The sequence below is a fragment of the Gadus chalcogrammus genome, chromosome 2 (assembly GCF_026213295.1).
Source record: "Gadus chalcogrammus isolate NIFS_2021 chromosome 2, NIFS_Gcha_1.0, whole genome shotgun sequence".
Classification (NCBI taxonomy): Eukaryota; Metazoa; Chordata; class Actinopteri; order Gadiformes; family Gadidae; genus Gadus; species Gadus chalcogrammus.
Genome location: NC_079413.1, coordinates 6,442,279 through 6,461,981, shown reverse-complemented (window position 1 = coordinate 6,461,981; position 19,703 = coordinate 6,442,279). Strand labels below are relative to the sequence as shown.

The 19,703-nt window shown below is 54.3% G+C and overlaps 1 protein-coding gene across 1 annotated transcript in view; it reads left to right on the top strand.

Annotated features, from left to right (window-relative positions):
* Nucleotides 1-18,498, top strand: part of notch3 (notch receptor 3) — a 34,143-nt gene extending 15,645 nt beyond the window's left edge. The window contains exons 9-33 of the mRNA XM_056577397.1: nucleotides 1,141-1,254; nucleotides 2,789-2,902; nucleotides 4,230-4,463; nucleotides 4,699-4,809; nucleotides 4,956-5,148; nucleotides 5,460-5,605; nucleotides 6,102-6,335; nucleotides 6,819-6,971; nucleotides 7,276-7,504; nucleotides 7,935-8,136; nucleotides 8,432-8,588; nucleotides 8,746-8,930; nucleotides 9,075-9,207; nucleotides 9,307-9,564; nucleotides 9,887-9,999; nucleotides 10,113-10,648; nucleotides 10,807-11,133; nucleotides 11,502-11,650; nucleotides 11,949-12,174; nucleotides 12,416-12,506; nucleotides 12,643-12,811; nucleotides 13,177-13,481; nucleotides 13,926-14,073; nucleotides 14,440-14,537; nucleotides 14,695-18,498. Coding sequence (XP_056433372.1) covers nucleotides 1,141-1,254; nucleotides 2,789-2,902; nucleotides 4,230-4,463; nucleotides 4,699-4,809; nucleotides 4,956-5,148; nucleotides 5,460-5,605; nucleotides 6,102-6,335; nucleotides 6,819-6,971; nucleotides 7,276-7,504; nucleotides 7,935-8,136; nucleotides 8,432-8,588; nucleotides 8,746-8,930; nucleotides 9,075-9,207; nucleotides 9,307-9,564; nucleotides 9,887-9,999; nucleotides 10,113-10,648; nucleotides 10,807-11,133; nucleotides 11,502-11,650; nucleotides 11,949-12,174; nucleotides 12,416-12,506; nucleotides 12,643-12,811; nucleotides 13,177-13,481; nucleotides 13,926-14,073; nucleotides 14,440-14,537; nucleotides 14,695-16,230 — 6,161 coding nt within the window. The 3' untranslated portion in view covers nucleotides 16,231-18,498. The remainder of the gene's footprint in view (nucleotides 1-1,140; nucleotides 1,255-2,788; nucleotides 2,903-4,229; nucleotides 4,464-4,698; nucleotides 4,810-4,955; nucleotides 5,149-5,459; nucleotides 5,606-6,101; nucleotides 6,336-6,818; nucleotides 6,972-7,275; nucleotides 7,505-7,934; nucleotides 8,137-8,431; nucleotides 8,589-8,745; nucleotides 8,931-9,074; nucleotides 9,208-9,306; nucleotides 9,565-9,886; nucleotides 10,000-10,112; nucleotides 10,649-10,806; nucleotides 11,134-11,501; nucleotides 11,651-11,948; nucleotides 12,175-12,415; nucleotides 12,507-12,642; nucleotides 12,812-13,176; nucleotides 13,482-13,925; nucleotides 14,074-14,439; nucleotides 14,538-14,694) is intronic.
* Nucleotides 18,499-19,703: the final 1,205 nt, after the last annotated feature.

Below are 19,703 nucleotides of genomic sequence, written 5' to 3'. Positions count from 1 at the left end.
GACGCTCATTGACGACACAACAAAACAAAACAAAACCCAGAAGAAAAAAAAAAAAAAAAAAGCCCCTCAGTGGAACTCTCACACGTAGTCCCGCATGCATCCTGGGGTTTTGGGGACTATACAAATTAGAGCTGGGAGCTTGCTCTATAGGGCTGGGGTGGGAGAGAGGGCCGAGGCGCAAGGGGGGGAGGAGTGTGCTGTGAATACTAATGAGCCGTGGAGTGGTGGGAATGGAGCCGAACAATGGGGGCCCTCTGTGCTCCACTTTGCACCCCTCATACACACAGAGAGGCAGAGAGGCCTTTTTCCCAGACCCCCCCATCCACCAACCCTCATCCCCCCCCCCACCCCCCCCACACACACTCCCCCCCCTACACCCTCCCATCCCTCTCATCTACCCCCGCCTCCTCAGACAGGGCCCTTCCTCCCACCTTCTCCTCCTCCTCCTCCTCATCATCATCAGCGGCTAGCCTGGCGAAGCTTGCGCGGCGTTGCTGATTGTGTCCCGATTCCACACACACACAGACACACACACACACAGACACACACACACTCACACACCGGCCTCCCACTAGCCGGCTACCCTCTGCCTCACCTCAAGAGAGGAGCCCTCCATTACAGTGAATACGTGACGGGGTCGGGCTAAGTGAGGGGTTTGACCCAAGGAGGCGTAGCGCTCATTGGACACTAGTAAGGTGCTGTGGCGATTCAGCTCAGTACAGTGGGATCAGGAGTTTGTGTTCTGGAGGCTTTGATGCAGTATTGTTCTTTTTGCCCCTTTGGTTGTTTCCGCCGATAGTTTGATTAAAAAAGCCTTTCTCTCCTCCTCCTGTGAGGGGGAGAGCAGTTTCCTACCGGCTCGTTAAACACCTAGTTTAGCAGGCCGTGCCCTCAGTGGCTCTAACACACACACACACACACACACACACACACACACACACACACACACACACACACACACACACACACACACACACACACACACACACACACACACACACACACACACCCACACACAACAGTGGGATGAAATGGAAGCTAAAGTCTCCATCGATGTACCCCGTCTACTGGCCACTATTTGCTTGTCCTGTTTATTTTTCTGTGTGTTGAATTTTCACAACCCCTATGTCCCCCCTGCAGGCTACATGGGCACCTACTGTGAGGTCGACGTGGACGACTGCGAGAGCAACCCGTGCGCCAACGACGGCCACTGCCGCGACATGGTCAACGGCTTCACCTGCAAGTGTCAGCCAGGTAGGTCCGCCGCGCTGGTCGCCCCCGTCACCTCCTCCCTTCCCACCTCCCCACGTCCTCGCTAGGGGCTCCCACCTCCACCCCCAAGGCCAACCCCCCCCCCAGCGGCCAGGCTGCTTGCGCTGGCTGGCATTCAGAGCCACCACTCGTGAAAAAATATAAAAATAGAGAGCCCAGTCCCCAAAAGCTGCCTGTCCTCTTGCCTGAACAAAGAGTTTATTGTGACCCCACGCCCGCCTCCCTCCCCTTTCTCTCTCCCTTCCCCCCCCCCCCCCCCCCCTCCTCTGTGGCGGAATGTGGCAGGGGCAGCAGTCTCCCTCTCCCTCCCTCGGCGGTGGGGGGAACAGCAGTCCTCCCTAATGAGATTCTTTTCCAAGCTCTCCGCAATTTACATCTGGGACAGACAACCCCCTCCCCTCCCCTCCCCCCCCCTTCCATGTCGCTATTGAGCCAGCGGAGCTGATGCAGGAAGGGAGGGGAGGGTTCCCCCTCCCACCCCCAAGAAAGAAAACAATTCCACTGTCTCACCCCCCTCACCCCTCCTCCTCCTCTAACCCCTACAACCCATCCCAAGCCCCCACTGCCTGCACCCCCCCCCTCACCCTCCCATCCAATACACAGGCTATCCTCACACTGTTAATCAACAGGGGCAGCCTCTACCCACCAATGCGGCACTTCACCCGGCTCTGGGCGCCGTGCCCAAACTGTCCGGGCCTTCTCACTTTCTCATGGTTTTTTCCCTTTTTTTCTTTTTCACCACCCCTTCCCTCGCAAGGGGAAAACAAATCCACCCCCTGAAACATAATCCACAACCGATAGTAGCGCTCCCATCGCTCTTCGTAGTGTCGCGCCGTCCGGACAGGAGGCAATGCTCCAGAACTTATAAAGACGTATGCATTGGTTAACAACGTTGGGGGGGGGGGAAAGTGCAGCCAGCCTCATGGCTCCTGACATGCGTTGCATTCCTCGGAGCGGTCGTCACTCACCGTGTCCCCGGAGGCATTCCAGGACGCACAGTAGCGCCGACTCTCCGAGATGCAGGAGGGAAACCTCGAGTCACGAATGATGTGACTAACTGCATGTCGTTTATGCCACACGCTCGTAGTCGTGCGTATTGCACACCCCGCACGCAAACAGCCCCCGAATAACCAAGCAAACCCCCTCCCACCCACCCTCGCACCTCCCCAGAAATGGGAGTTACACGGTCGACTCCGATTCCCGGGTCGAGGGGAGCTCCTCTTCCTCTCCTTGTGTCTTCTCACAAGGTCACAGGCCGCGCGGGGCGAAAACAATTGACGGCCGCTCATCCCGGCATGTCGATCAAGTGCACATGTGACAGGTCCTTAACCAGTTAAGGCGATCGCCGTCACGACCTTGGCCGGCCTTCACTAAGACCCCCCACCCCCCCCTGGATCGCTGCCCTCTTTGGCCAGAAAAGGGGAGAGCGCTGCCCCTCCGACCTCTGGGGTGGGGTGGGGGTACCGACACCCCTCTTCTCCCTGACCCCCCTCACCTCTGTGTTTGCCCGTCCCAGGCTTCACCGGCACCATGTGTCAGATCGACGTGGACGAGTGCGCCAGCACCCCCTGCCAGAACGGAGCCAAGTGCTACGACCGGCCCAACGGATACGAGTGCCGCTGCGCCGAAGGTGGGTGTCTCCAACCTCCCGCCGATTGGTGGTCCCTGTGTGTGTGTGTGTGTGTGTGTGTGTGTGTTTATGTGTGTGTCGGGTGTAAAGGCAGAGCCGTGCTCACCTGGGCCCCTGTCCTGTCTCTGTGATCTTTGGGGAGCAGGAGGTGGAGGAGTAGGGATGTGGTGGGGGGGGGGTTGGGGGTCGGGGAGGGCTGGATGGGTCAGCAGGTTCTCTAGATGTCTGTTTGGCCCCCGGCAGACTGACTTGAGGCCCCTAATCCCCCCGTGTTCCCACCCATCGGGCCCTAAGGATCACAGGGTCACCCAGGGCCAGCAGATGCTGGAGAGGCAGCCATGGTCATCAACCCACCCCACCCCCGACATCTGCTCATCCCTCCACTCGCTTACACATGCCCTCACACACTCAGACCCTCCCACAGACACACACACACACACACACACACACACACACACACACACACACACACACACACACACACACACACACACACACACACACATGCATTGTCTTACATGAACACACACACACTAACACATACATAGAGCGAAACTCCTCCCCATGGACACGTTAATGTACAGGAATAAAAATAATTCAAGAAATCTTGACAGTGCAGAAGGCCCTCATTGGCTAACTGAAGGGTTGAAGCAGGGCCAAGTCAGTATGTGAGCATTAACTCTTTTTTTTGTTTGTTTGGGCCTATGGGGGGCTGGGGTGGGGGGAGAGTAAGGGGGAGGGGGGGGTGAGACTGGCTCATTGTTTCAGGGACCAGCTGCTTGCTATCCCCTCTGTTTGTGGGCCCCCACTCTGTTGAGTGAAGTGGCCCTGTTTGACGTAGCGAGGCCTATTGTTCGGCTCCGCCGCCCAGAACAAAAGGGCGACTGGGATGCCCCGTGCAGGGACCCTCCTTTCAACTGCTCTGCCCAAACTCAGCACCGCACACATGTTGCGCACACACACACACACACCTCCCCTCGGTTGTTTCTCAGGCCCTGTTGGCATGGTAACCGCCAGGAACAGGCCCCCAAACTGTAGAGGCGCTAATAGAGAGAGAGAGAGAGAGAGAGAGAGAGAGAGAGAGAGAGAGAGAGAGAGAGAGAGAGAGAGAATGTTGAAATAGCATAAAAATTAAGGGTGTTTCATAGTAGTACAGTGAAAAGGTAGTGTTGTTCCGGCGCATAAAAGTAAATTGTAGTTGAAGCGGTCCGGGTTTTACGCTCATTATTTTCCCTCATATCTTTTTTTCATCTCAGTAGTTCCTGATTATAAATATATTTACCTCATTATTAACCCCCCACCCTCTACCCTCATTCCCCAACCTCAGGCTACGAAGGCACCCTGTGCGAGAGCAACATCAACAACTGCCAGCCGGACCCCTGCCACCACGGCACCTGCATGGACGGCATCGCCAGCTACACGTGCCAGTGCGACGCGGGCTACACCGGCTACCGCTGCGAGAACCAGCTCAACGAGTGCCACAGCAACCCCTGCCAGAACGGCGGCAAGTGCGTGGACCTGGTCAACAAGTACATCTGCCAGTGCCAGCACGGCACCTCGGGTACGTAGTTCCCTCTGTCTAGACCCCCCCGGGGGCGCTCGGCTCAACCGCTTGGGAAGGGTTTTGATCGCGTGCGTCAAACACGGCTGCACTCGTTAGGGAACTCCTGATTAACTCGTTTTCGTCCGCACAACTGAAACAGTTGTTAGTATGCATCAGTATATGTGTTTAGCAGACTGTAGTTTGCTTAACGTTTAGTAAACGCTTCTAAACTCGCCCTTTCTAACATTCGCAGGCGCCAACTGCGAGATCAACGTGGACGAGTGCGCCAGCAGCCCGTGTGACTACGGCATCTGCAAAGACGGCATCAACCGCTACGACTGCGTCTGCAAGCCCGGCTTCACCGGTAAACCAAAAAACCCAACGATAACACTGAATCAACCCCGCCCTCCCACCAGTGCAGTGTCATTCCTCAGTGTGTGTGTGTGTGTGTGTGTGTGTGTCCCTTCACAGAACCACTCACTCACGTTCTCCACCTCCCTCTCGCCACAGGTTCAAAGTGCAACGTGCAGATAGACGAGTGTGCGTCGGGGCCGTGCAGGAACGGCGGCACGTGCGTGGACGAGGAGAACGGCTTCCACTGCATGTGTCCGGTGGGCTTCAAGCCGCCGTACTGCTACTCCCAGGTGGACGAGTGCGGCAGCGGGCCCTGCCTGCACGGGATCTGCAGGGACGACATCAACGGGTACGCAGAGGAAAACGTTTAGAGGTGGTCCACCTGCTTGACGGCTGTCGACGATGTGGATCCACGCCAGGCAGTGGATCATCCCCGCTGGCATGCTAACAACATTGGCACTAATACACAATTGAACTAATATGCAAATCTTATTCTATATGTCATTCTAAATAAGTTTTCAATGGATTCATTTGTTATCATTTAGCGTTCATATTTGTAACCCAGCATAAGCAAGATGAGTTCAACTGGTCAAGGAGGGAGAGGACCATAAACGTACAGCTGAACTTATCCCCGCCATCTCTCTCTCTCTCTCTCTCCAGGTACCGGTGCGACTGTGAGCCGGGATGGGTGGGGAAGAACTGCGAATCGGACAGGAACGACTGCCTGCCCAGCCCCTGTCAGAACGCCGGCTTGTGCATCGACCAGCTCAACGGCTTCAACTGCAAGTGTCGCCAGGGCTTTAGAGGTGAGGAGCCCCGGGACGCCTCGCGCTGGGCCGTGGGATGGGGGGAGTGGCCGTGTGCAACTGGGATTTGGTGTAACTGAATTGCCTTGACTTCATAATACACACAATTCCAAGCTTTTGTTTTTAGTATTATTTGAATTACATTTTGTTTTTGGAGCAAGTAAACGATCCAGCTTCACGTTATTATATAAACAGGACTGCTAGTCAAGAACGGCTGAGTGAATAGATGGAAAATACTGAAGATTGGATATTTGACCTCTGCATCAGTGCATCGCTTCATTTCAGTTCCAAACTCACCTCTAGTCCGGCCTTGTGAATCCAAAGCAGTTTGAGTGCCCATATTGCAATGACATACAGCGCTCTACCACCCCCTAGTGGAGGTTACCTACAACTACAACCCACCACATTGAATCCCTCATCACATACCATCTCCCATTCAAACGTACGACACCACAACAACTCAACCACACCTGTGTGTGTGTGTCCTCTCTCTCAGGTAACCTGTGCCAGGTGAACGTCAACGAGTGTTCGTCCAGCCCCTGTCTGAACAAGGGCTTGTGCGTGGACGGCGTGGCCAGCTTCACCTGCCTGTGCGAGCTGCCCTACAGCGGGCCCACCTGCGCCGACGTGCTCACCCCCTGCTCGCCCAACCCCTGCGACAACCACGCCCTCTGCTCCCACACGCCCGACTACCAGGGCTACCAGTGCAACTGCCAGACGGGCTGGCAAGGTCAGTCCATCCAGCGAGTCATCTGATTTAGATTTAGATTATAGTGTTTGTTATCTTGAAGGGAGATTCACAGGAGTTTTTACCTTTCTTTGATTGAGGGCAAGGGTCATGGGGTTGGCAATCCCTGAAGCAACTTGAACTCTGTTTAAAGGGTGTGCACGTCAAACAGACTTAACTGAAATGGACTTAAGCCAGTTAGTTTGTTAGCAGTGTCGCTTTACTTCGCCTCAAGCCTTGTGGTTAATGAGAGCAGTTTGTGGCTGCTTGTTTTGTTTTAATACCAGCGGTAAGTGCTATTGCGTATTTTATTATTTGAATGTATCAAATTGTTGTATTTTATTACATCGTTTACCTGTAGTAGTATGCGAGGAGGCCTGAAATCCAAGTATTTCACGGCCATGGATGACTGCTACTTGTTATGCTGTATGTATGCACACGCGACAAATAACAAGAAATTCGTTTTTTTTGGTTGTGGTTCTTCAGGTCAGATGTGTAACATTGACGTGAACGAATGCATCTCCAACCCCTGCAAGAACCGGGGCGCCTGCACCAACACCATGGGGGGCTTCATGTGCTCCTGTCGGGCCGGCTACCACGGGCTCACCTGTGAGACCGACGTGGACGACTGCTCCCCCAGTGAGTTGGAAATAAACTGGGGGGAGGGGGGGGGGGGGGTTTGCACCTCGAAATTTCTAAATAGCAGGGAAACACTAGTTAACAAAATCTTGTATTTTATATTTGAATATATCTTTAAAAAAAAATAATAATACAGTTTGCATTATTTTTCTGTTATTTAACTCTCTTATTTCCTTTTGCTGTTCTGTACTCTCTGCTGTCCCAAGCGAATTCCCTGTCTGGGATGACCAGAGACGTGCATCTTATGTTAGCCTGTTCTCTCCTCTGAAGCTGAAGCGTGTCTCTCTTCCGACCCTCTCCCTAGACCCGTGTCTGAGTGGGGGCTCCTGCAAGGACAGCATCAACTCCTTCCAGTGCAGCTGCCTGCCCGGCTTCACGGGCCCCAGCTGCGCCATGGAGGTCAACGAGTGCCAGAGCTCCCCGTGCAAGAACGGCGGCTCCTGCACCGACTACGTCAACTCCTACACCTGCAGCTGCAGGCCAGGCTTCACCGGGATCCACTGTGAAACCAACATCCAGGATTGCACCGAAAGGTACGTGTGTGTCTGTGTGTGTGCTCTTGTGTGTTTGTGTGTGTGTGTGTGTGTGTCTGTGCGTGTGTGCGTTCGGTGTGCGAGTGTGTGTGCATGTGTGTGAGTGCGTATTTATGGTTGGGTGAGTGATTATGGATGATCTAGAGAAGGGCAGAGGGACATTGGATGACATTAAGAATTGAAGAGATGGTAAAAATAACAAGGTTTTTTGGAGTTCTATCAACATATATATATGTATATATATATATACATATATGATGTAGTTATAGTGATATAGTATATTTTTCTCATCATTAATTTTTCTTGAAGACGAAGCGACATAAACAACAGAGAAACATCGCTATTGATACACATAACGTCATATCACCCGAATTCAAATCTGAAGTCCGCGACCAAGTGTTGAACCGAGGCGCCGTTTGTTTTCCCCCAGCTCCTGCTTCAACGGAGGGACGTGCACCGACAAGATCAACGGCTACTCCTGCACGTGTCGCAACGGCTTCACGGGCTCCCACTGTCAGTACGAGGTGAACGAGTGCGACTCCCAGCCCTGCCTCAACGGCGGCCTCTGCCAGGACGCCTTGGAATCCTTCCGCTGCACCTGCCCCAAGGGCCACACCGGCAACCGTTGCCAGGTACAAACACAACACACACACGCACACAGACACACGCAAACCGAACAAACACGTACGCACACCCAACGCACACACACCCAACGCACACCAAACACACACTGAACAAACACACACACGCGTGCGCACGCATACACGCACACACACCGAACACACACACAGACTAAGACACTAAGACAAGGACCGGGAGGCTCTCATGAAAGAATGTGAAGTAATCCCTGTAGCTCCCGCTGGATTTAAAACGTTCAAGCAATGAAAACGGTTTCTTTTTCCTCCCTCTGATCTCCTCTCCTACCAGACGCCAGTGGACTGGTGCCGGCGTTCCTCTCCCTGCCAAAACGGAGGCCGCTGCCGCCAGAAGGACGCCTCGTTCTCCTGCGACTGCGCCGGCAGCTGGTCCGGCCGATACTGTGACATCCCCAGGGTGTCCTGCGAGTCGGCCGCACGGCAGAGAGGTACGTCCGGGACGATTAGTCGGACACGTGTTACGCCTTAACAGTTTGTTCTCCGTCGAGCGTGTGATCACAACATCGCGCCGACACGGCTGTGATGACACAAATAGCACAAAGTGTTTGCGCTAACGCGTTCCCAACCTCGACACTCCTCCGCCAGGCCTGCAGACCGACGAGCTGTGCCACCACGGAGGACACTGCGTCAACACGGGCAACACCCACTACTGCAAATGCCCCATCGACTTCACGGGCAGCTACTGCGAGAGCCAGGTGGATCACTGCGAGGACAAGCCCTGTCGCAACGGCGCCACCTGCAGGGGCTACGTGGGAGGCTATCACTGTGACGTAAGCCCGCCGCCTGTGTTCTCTTCTGGACCGTGTGTGCGTGTGTGTGTGTGTGTGTGTGTGTGTGAGTGTGTGCGTGTGCGTGTTTTCAAACCTTTTTATGAGAACGGTGGTCTCATTGCTTGCCCCCTCCTCCTTCCACAGTGTATGCCAGGCTTCAGGGGAGAGACCTGTGAGATGGAGGAGAACGAGTGCGAGTCCCATCCCTGTCAGAACGGAGGCACCTGCATCGACCTCGTGGGCCATTACATCTGCTCCTGCCCCCCGGGCACACTGGGTACGCTAACGGAAGGAAACGGTAACGGGACAGCGTCTCGCCCGGCGTCGACCCTTTGTTTCGTGACTGAACGTTTTCCTCTTTTCCTTCCCTCCAAAGGGGTGTTGTGCGAGATCAACGAGGACGACTGCGCCCCGCCCTCGCGGATGCGCGCGGCCCCGCCCAAGTGTCTGAACAACGGGACGTGCGTGGACCGTGTGGGCGGCCACCGCTGCAACTGCCCGCCGGGCTTCACGGGGGAGCGGTGTGAGGGGGACATCAACGAGTGCCTCTCCAGCCCCTGCAGCCCCGCCAACAGCTTCGACTGCATCCAGCTGCCCAACGACTACCAGTGCGTCTGCAAGCCCGGCTTCACAGGTAACCCCCCCCCCCCACTTCTTCTTCATGAAAACATGTATTATCATTATCCTATTTTGCTATTTAGCTTATTTTATTAGCTTATCTTCTGTCTTGTTGTCTGCTACTGGATCCCTTGATTACCTTCGGGATAAATAAAGCATTTAGTGTTTAAAGGGAGCGATATTGCTCAAGGGAACTGCCACACAGAGAGATTGCACAAGGCAACCACAGGCTGGACAATCCGCCCCACCTCATGTAATACCAGGAAACGTATCGGGAACGTTGTGTTGTTCAGCCCCACGGCGCTAACCCTTTTGATTAACGCCCGTTTGCTCCCCAGGTCGAAGGTGCCAGAGCCGATTCAGCGTGTGCGAGTCCCAGCCCTGTCAGAACGGAGGCGCGTGCACGGTGGCTAGCAACAGCGCCATGGGATACACCTGCACCTGTCAGCTGGTAAGTGCACGCTGAAAGTCACTCGAGTGTTTGTCGTCCCTGAGCGGTCGTCCTCCCCGTACCCGAGCCTCCCGAGCGTCCTCTCAAACGTTGTTTCGTCTCCGTGTCTCCAGGGCTACGTGGGCGCAGCCTGCGAGAGGAGCATGTCCTGCCGGGAGCTGTCGTGCTACAACGGCGGCAACTGCGCGCTGACGGCGCGCGGCGCCCGCTGCACCTGCCAGCCGGGCTTCGCCGGGCCCCAGTGCCAGCACCGCAGCAACGAGGGCTGCTCGTCCCAGCCCTGCCGCAACGCGGGCCTGTGCACCGAGGAGACCTCCTTCCCCTTCTTCCACTGCCAGTGCCCCGCCGGCTGGGGCGGCAAGCGCTGCGAGCAGAGCGGCAGCAGCAAGCCCCGGGAGCTGCCGGCGCCGGCCTGCCCCCTGGCCGAGTGCCACGGCAAGGCCAACAACAGCGTGTGCGACAAGGAGTGCAACGAGTTCGCCTGCCGCTGGGACGGCGGCGACTGCTCGCTGGCCGTCAACCCGTGGGCCCGCTGCCCCGACCCGCGCTGCTGGCGCGTCTTCAACAACAGCCAGTGCGACGAGTCGTGCAACAACGCCGACTGCCTCTACGACAACTTTGACTGCAAGGTCAAGGAGAAAGTGTGCAAGTAAGTCCGGAACGGCAATAAAAAAAACAACGATTGAATGTCTTTCGCGTTTTTTGTTTTTTTTGTTTAGACCGGTAACTAACAAAAGAGAACTAAAATTAAAAAACGTTGCGCTCTGTTTTTCGTCCTTCCCCCCCCCCCCCCCACACTCACACCAGTCCGATCTACGAGACCTACTGCATCGACCACTACGCCGACGGCCGCTGCGACCAGGGCTGCAACTCGGAGGAGTGCGGCTGGGACGGCCTGGACTGCGCGGCGGACGTGAAGGAGGACCTGGCCGAGGACCTGCTGGTGGTGGTGGTGCTGCTGCCACCCGAGGAGCTCCGGCGCTCCAGCACCATCTTCCTGCAGAAGCTGAGCGCCATCCTACGAACCACCGTGCGCTTCCGCCTGGACCGCAACGGCGAGGCCATGATCCGGCCCTACACCCGGCCCGGGGCGCGCTACAGACGGGAGCTCGAGCGGCAGGAGGAAGTCATCGGGTAATTGAGCCGTGTCACATTTTGAGGCGGGGATTCCTCTTGTGTTTTTACCAGGCCTGTAAATGAAAAGAAAATGGTCTGCATTTATATTGCTTTTTTTTGTGACCATTGGCCACCCAAAGCGCTTTACAATATTGCCTAGCATTCAGACGCATTCATGCATCGACGTCGGCGTCAGCCCTGCAAGGCGACAGCCATTTGGTCGGGAGCAGTGAGTTGAGGTGCCTCGCTCGGGGACACGTCGACACTCAGGGGATTGAACTAGCGACCTTGCGGTTGCCAGCCAACCCGCTCCACCCCCTGAGCTACTGCCGCCTGTAGGGTTCCTCGGCGCTCACGCTGACGCTCTGTCCTCGTGGTTGCTGCAGGTCCGTCGTGTACCTGGAGATCGATAACCGGCTGGGCTGCGAGCAGGGGGGCTGCTTCCGCACGGCCGACGGCGCCGCCGACTACCTGGGGGCGCTGTCCGCCTGGGAGATGCTCCGGGACTTCCCCTACCAGCTCAAAACCGTTTCCAGTAAGGACAATGTCATGAAACCACCAATAACACATGAAACCATCAACACCAATAACACATTAAACCATCAACACCAATAACACATGAAACCATCAACACCAATAACACATGAAACCATCAACACCAATAACACATGAAACCATCAACACCAATAACACATGAAACCATCAACACCAATAACACATGAAACCATCAACACCAATAACACATGAAACCATCAACACCAATAACACATGAAACCACAACCAACGATAATAAAACCCTGACTCATCTTCCCCCCCCCACCCCCCCTCCATAGCAACGCCTGCCCTGTCTGAGCCCGACTACCCCCAGTGGGCCAAGCTGATCCTGGTGGGCGTCGCCTCCTTGTTCCTGTTTGTCATCCTGGTCGTGGGGATGCTGATCGCGCGCCGGAAGAGGGAGCACAGCACACTGTGGTTCCCCGAGGGATTCTTCCCCAAGAAGGAGCCCAGCAGCAACAAGAACCGCAGGGAGCCCGTGGGCCAGGACGCGCTGGGCATGAAGTGAGTGGGGGGGGGGGGGGGGGGGCGCCTGGATCCAGCCGTGAGAGAGGTGTTCCAATTGCGTGGATGATCTGTGTGTGTGTGAGGGTTAGATCAGCCCACCGGTTGGGACAGAGAGGCTGGCTGGGGATGATGTATCTTTTATCAGTGCGTGTCTCTTTAGCGCCCGGACAAAAGCTTGTGTTTGGGACGTCGTAGCGGGCGCCTTTTAAATTCATCTGTCGCCTTCTTTCCCAAACAGACACATGCCCAAAACCGTGGAAGAGTCTCTGCTCGGAGACCACAGCGATCAATGGATGGACGCAGACTGCCCGGAGATCAAAAGACTTAAGGTGGGTCACGTGACTCCACGTTTCATTTGTCCCCTTGTTTCACATGCTGCGGGGGGGGGGGGGGGGGGTTTGTACTCCAACCCGAGGGCTCAGTGTTGTCATGTAACACGGCGGTGGCGCTCTTGTTGAACCACAGATGGAGGAGCCCAGCATGATGTCTGACCATGAGGACGCGGTCGACAGCAGACAGTGGACCCAGCATCACCTGGCCGCCGCAGACATCCGTGTCCCCCCCACCATGGCCTTGACGCCCCCCCAGGGAGAGTTTGACAGCGACTGCATGGACGTCAACGTCAGAGGGCCAGGTGGGTGTTCCGAACAATCCGCTACAATATCAATCAAAAGGGGCGTGCGTAGCGAGTCTACACACGCCCCTTTTGTGTCGGACCCATTGCGTCCTCACGGACCCACATTGCGTCCTCGCAAGGGCATGAGGGGCACCTCCCAAAAATTGTAGCCTCCCGTCGGGGCGACGCAAGCAGCAAGGGCTGTGATTGGTCCGCCCTCTAAAACCCGACGCAGAACCAAAACGGCTTCACGACTGCGTCGACGCGTCCTCGCGGCCCATTGCGTTGTGTCGACGTGGAACCCTAATCAGTGGAACCCTTTACTCACCCCCCCCCCCCCCCCCCCCCCCCCCCACACGCCTTCTCTCTCCTGTGACCCCCAGACGGCTTCACGCCCCTGATGCTGGCCTCGTTCTGCGGCGGCGGCCTGGAGCCCGAGATCCCCGAGGAGGAGGAGTCGGAGGAGTGCTCGGCCAACATCATCTCGGACCTCATCTACCAGGGCGCCTCGCTGGCCGCGCAGACGGACCGCACCGGCGAGACGGCGCTGCACCTGGCCGCCCGCTACGCCCGCGCCGACGCCGCCAAGCGGCTGCTGGACGCCGGCGCCGACGCCAACGCCCAGGACAACACGGGCCGCTCGCCGCTGCATGCCGCCGTGGCCGCCGACGCCCAGGGAGTCTTCCAGGTGAGCGGGACCCCCCCCCCCCCCCCCCCATCCGCGGTTCTTCGGCACGTGACGGCCTCGTGATCCTCCTAGTTTTAATTTTAATTTTTAAAAAGGCAGGGTTTTCAAAAAGCAGCATTGCTTCGCTACGTCACCATATTGAGCAAGTCGAGGTCACACGTACGCTCCGCTACGCCTTGGTCTGGGTTCAAACCCGGTGTCTGCAGATCCCCCGTGGGTCGATCTGCCAACATTGGGTTTGAACCCAGACCCTTTGAGCCCACCGCGCTCATCATGTGACCATGCCGCTCTCTTTATTTTTTTTAACTCCTCCCCATTGATTTACGCCGCTCTCTTCCACCATCACACCCATGACGATCCATTGGTACTCTTGCCCACCCAAACATGTCGGTGACGGTTGCTGCTGTCCTACCCCCCCCCCCCCCCCCCCCCCCCCCCCACTAGATCCTGATCCGGACGCGCGCCACAGACCTGGACTCCCGCATGTACGACGGCTCCACGGCGCTCATCCTGGCCGCCCGCATGGCGGTGGAGGGCATGGTGGAGGAGCTCATCACCTGCCACGCCGACGTCAACGCCGTCGACGAACTGGGTAAGGGTCCTCCAACCTCCCCACGACCCCGTCCACTGGTGCTGGTGCCAAGGATGTGCTCGCGTCATAGTGGTAGTGGTTATAATGGTTATAGCACTGAGTAATATAGCATCTTGTCCTAGCTATCTTTGTTGTTTACGGGGGAAGGGGTTAACCTAGCGATTGTTTGTACCGTGTCGATATATTCTTTCACTTTGTTGTGACAAATGCACTTATTTTAAGCCGCATTGGATAAAAGCGTCGGGCTAAATGCCCTACATTTAAATGTATGTGTAATGTGCGTCGCCTCCCAACGGTGTTATTGTGAGCCCGATCAGAGCCATTACCGTTTGGTAACCGTGTCCTCGCCGTTCTCTTCTCCTTCAGGGAAATCCGCGCTGCACTGGGCGGCGGCCGTCAACAACGTGGACGCCACCATCGCACTCCTCAAGAACGGAGCCAATAAGGACATGCAGGACCTGAAGGTACGGGCACTTCTCTACGGCTTCAAACACGCACTGTATATTTGTATACGTGGTGGAATACATAACACTGCATTCCCCCCCCCCACATGGGAAGAGCAACAAGTTGTCTAACCCTAACCCTTGCTTCCCCCCCCCCCCCCCCCGCCGCGTGACGCAGGAGGAGACGCCCCTCTTCCTGGCGGCCCGTGAGGGGAGCTGCGAGGCGGTGAAGGTGCTCCTCGCCCACTTTGCCAACCGGGAGATCACGGACCACATGGACCGGTTGCCGCGGGACATCGCCCAGGAGCGCATGCACCACGACATCGTCCAGCTGCTGGACGAGTACAACACGGTGCGCAGTCCCCAGGGCCACGGCGGCGGCGGCGGCCACCACCTCGCCGGGGGCCACACCCTGTCCCCGCTCATGTGCCCGCCCAGCGCCTTCCTGCCCAGCCTGAAGACCACCCCGCAGGGCAAGAAGAACCGCCGGCCCGGCGCCAAGGGCTCCGGGCCGGCGGGCCAGCACGCCGCCGCCCTCAAGGAGTCGGCGAAGGCCCGCAGCAAGAAGCTGACGCTGGACATGCAGAGCGCCCTGCTAGAGAGCTCCGTCACCCTCTCCCCGGTCGACTCGCTGGACTCCCCCCGCGGCGGGGCCAGCAACGCCGGCTACATCACCAACCCCACGTCCCCCGCCGCCATGGCCTCGCCGGGGCTCTTCCACACCTCCATGTCGGTGCCCAACACCCCCATGGTGCACGCCGGCATGATGGAGGGCGGCGGCCCCTTCGCCGTGTCCCTGGCCCAGCTCAACGACCTGGGCGACGGGGGGATGTCCATGCAGGGCCGCGTCTCCATGGCCGGCGGGCTCAACCACGGCTACGTGCTCAACGCCGGCCCCATGGGCATCAACATGGGCATGGTGAGCCCCGTCAGCGTGCCCTTCGACTGGCACAGCCGCATGACGCCCTCCTCCCAGTGCGGCCAGCAGGTGGTCAACCTGGTGCACACCAGCCAGGCGGGCATGCACCCGCAGAGCCCGGCCATGCAGCAGCAGCAGCAGCAGCAGCAGAGCATGCTCCTGCACCAGCAGATGTACCGCAACCAGATGCTGCAGCCCACACCCGTCACCTCCACTCCGACCATTAGCCCCGTGAAGCTGCCCTCCATCGCCGAGCAGCAGCAGCAGCAGCATCAACAGCAGCAGCAGCAGCAGCAGCAGCAGCAGCAGCTTCTCAACCACTCGATGGTTAGCCAGCAGAGCATGGGCCGCATGACCACCTCCACCCCACCGACACCACAAACCTCCCAGCCCCCGCCGGCCTTCTTCCAGCAGCAGCAGCAGCAGCAGCAGCCCCCTCAGTCCCAGGCCGGCCCCCAGATGGCCCAGGCAGCCGCCCCGGCGGTCCTGGCTGCACAGATGCCTCCCTCCCAGGCTGGCAGCAGCACGGTGGGCCTGGATGACTACCCCACCCCTCCTTCACAACACAGCTACTCCTCCGCCCTGGACGCCACCCCCAAGCATTACCTCCACCTGCCCAGCGAGCACCCTTACCTGACCCCGTCCCCGGAGTCCCCCGAGCCCTGGTCCAGCCCCTCCCCTCACTGTGTGTCTGATTGGTCAGACTCGACCCCGAGCCCGGCAGTAGCCGGTCCCGCCCAGACCCAAATCTCCCACGCCACCGAGGCCGGTGGGAAGATGCAGGTGTTTGCGTGAGCAAATGCCGCCTGACAATGGACTCGGGTCTGAGAAAATGTGGACTGGCCATGGGACCTGTCCTTTATAAAGTATGTCAGCCTGTTTTTTCCAAGATTTTTTATTGGATTTGGACTGACTGATGTTTAACCCAAGAGGACTGTCTGCTCGTGATGTTCGCAGCAAGAACAAAGTAAAGGGAAGTGTACGTTGTCTGTGAGAAAGTGCAGACAATTTAATGAAGTAAGACTTATTCTGTCACAGATGGACTTGTTTTTTTATTATAAAAAAATATATGAAGAAAGCCAAGTCTTTCATTTCAAAGACTTGGAGAAGACTAACATTTAAAAAGTAGATCAAAGTACAATGTTGAAGTGAATACTTTTATTTTATTTATTGTTTTAATGTCCCTTTTGAATTGCTTTTTTTCCATTATATATTCTCTCCGTTTTTCTGACTCCGACCCCCTTGACCCCTAAACCAACCGTACAGAAAAAAAAAAGTTTTGACATCCAGCATTGTCTCATGGACAGATGTACCCTGGCGAATATTGTTCAGCATTAGCATTTTCGATTTCATGGAATCGGTTCTTTCTTGATCACCCTCCATAGAGCTATTTAAACAATGAGTGGACTTGAGGCACCCTGAAGCACTTCACAGGATGATAATATGACAGTATTAACTCCTGTGGTTTCTTCGTGAAAAGATCCCTTCATTCAAGAGTCAAGGCAAAATGGCTCAATGTCAGTTTGGGACGTCATGCTCCCCTTCCCGGGATCAGTTATTTTATTTCGTATGCAGTTCAGCCTTTATTAACTCTACCGGGTACTACCTCCAGGTACTAACATAGTCTCAGAAAACGTCAGTCGTCGTTGTCGGTTTGTTTTCATTTATTTCGTGAACATTAATTAGAACTGCATTAAAATGAACTGCATTTCACTGCCCTTTTTTTAACTGTCTTTTTGGATTGTTTCACTTGCTTATTTTTATAAACCGTTCATTTGTTGACGCTGGGAATTCTTTATCAACGCGATGTGCTAAGCGATGTTCATCAGCTGCTATTTTGTGCATCCCGGCAGACATTCCAGTTATAACTGGCTGCTCAGCGATAGACGGACACTGATCTCAGCCCGCAGACTAGAGAACCAGAGTTTTGGAGATGCATTCAGAGCTTCAGGGTCACTTGGGGACAGAGAAGGGAAGCGTTACTTTGGGCAGGACGCGCGGTCGTGCAAGTAAGTGCAGGTAAGTGCAGCTGCTGCAATGCGACTGCATAAGGGCCCTGTCACTCCTAAGGGAGGCGTTCTCTCTAAAAGTGCCATAAAGGGCTGGATACGGAGCAGTGGAGTTGCGGGGGCGAATCTAGGGTGACATGTCGGAAGATGTGAGGGGAGTGAACGCTACCATGTAGCGCTACAGCCACTCGACAATACTCCCAAGATGACACTCTCTACCGTTCTCGCTCGCCCTACTGCTGTGCTATCTGTGCTGCCAAGCAAAGCGCCTTTGACTGCCCCACGTGACACAAAACTCTAGGATAGCAACATACTCCTCTTGATATACATTCCACTTTTCAGAAGAAAAAAAAAGACAAAAAAAATGATCTCATGAGGGACAAACCTGTTTTGCTGTTTTGAGACTATTGTGTTTGTTGCCTTCTGTTTGTTGCCTTCTGTTTGCACGCGATGCCACGACATCCACAAAGCGGACACCAGCCCCGGAACCAACCCCTGCCATTTCGGTGCGTCTTAAATTCTCCTGGTCCAATTACTTTTGTTTGGTTTACCCATTAGGAGTGGCGTCGCTCACATGTGTTCCACTGCTGAAATGTTTCACTGATCCGACAGATTCCAGAAAGTTCTATTGTAAAGTAGTTTAGATGTATGTTCAGCTTCATCATGAATGATATGTTTGGTCTTTTTTTTTTGGTCTGTCCATTTCTTTCCCAGGTCACATTATATTAAGTATTGTGTACATTTCAAGCTTTGTGAACCCTTTGTGTAAATATGTTGGTCCTGGGTAGATTTATTTGTTTGAAAAGTTTTATGTTTAAAAAATGGTTATTTACTAAAAAGGGCATAAATAAAAACCTTCCTTTTAGCATTACTGTCAAGCTGTGACTGATATTGTATTGGTCTTGTATTATTAGAACTGTCATAGATATTTTCTATCATTATTAATTACTATACTTGTTTAAAAGTAGTTTGAAATCAGTGTACATAAATCCTTTTCACAGTTTTCTGTCTACAGACAAAAGTTGCAAAATAAGTTACTTCTAATAAAAACTGTAGTTACACTTTTTTGTACTGTGTGATTTTTATTATGTTTTAGACATGAATGACATTAGGATTATCTAGGGTAATTTCACTTTCAAACACTTAGTGTTTAAAAGAGTTATTTAAAAGTATTTTAAAGCAGCAACACTCATTATTTCTGTAATTCTGACTACAGCAGACAACGTCCTTATTCTATATGCATACAACACGGCAAAAGTAGAGTTAATGTAGCATGATATGAATAATTACGAGTAATGTAATTCTGAGTACAAAGAATATTAATCTGAGATAATCAAATTTGAACAGTTAGAATTTATATTTTATGTCACTGATGCGGTTATCATTCGAACAGATCTTTTGAGTCTAATCGTATTTTTCCTTCTTTCTTAGACCGTATTCTATAAGATACAAAGCATACAAACAGTTGCTTCAAACATTCCCTTCTTTGTGGTCTGTAGAAACCATGATGTATTACAATGAAGGAAGTTATGTTTTAGGGCAGGCTATACATATTCAACGAAAGATATATTTTTATATCAACATTTGTATAACTATAACTACCACTAGGTGGGGCACGGAGACTCCAAGAGTATGACCGTTCAAATCAACTCATTCTAGGGAAGTGAATTTAAAGTTTAAAATATGGATCAATCTGAGTCAAAGGTGAGCTATAGATCACACAAGCTTGTTGCACATGCCGTTTACAGACATTGATCATTTATAAGGAGATGGGGATCAGTGGCGGTTTTAAGGGGTGGCACGGGGTGGCATTTGCCACCCCAGGTATATATTTTGCCTCCCCAGTTGCCACCCCATTTTATTTCCAATTAAAGTATCAATTCTAGTTTTCAAACATAGTGGTTTATTCGCATAAATGCGCTTACTATCTTCTCTCTGACCCACCCAAGAAGCCTACTTTTTAAAACGTCCTCCGACCTCACCCCCACTGGAATTTCTAAATGGTTTCGCCCTTTCTGCCAGTCACGCACCTGACGTGACTGCGACCACCGTCTCAACCAGCACCACACGAATAATCTCACGTGACCTGTTGCAATTTCAGCGGCGTGAAAATAATGAACAAAGGAGGGCGAGGTTGGTCAAAATCATTAAAAACCCTTTTCATGTAAACTAAGCCAATACAGCTTTTGGTTTTAGCATAATCCACTGCTAGCATGGTGCGCTATTCGTGTTCCAGACATAGCTAACTAACAACTAGTT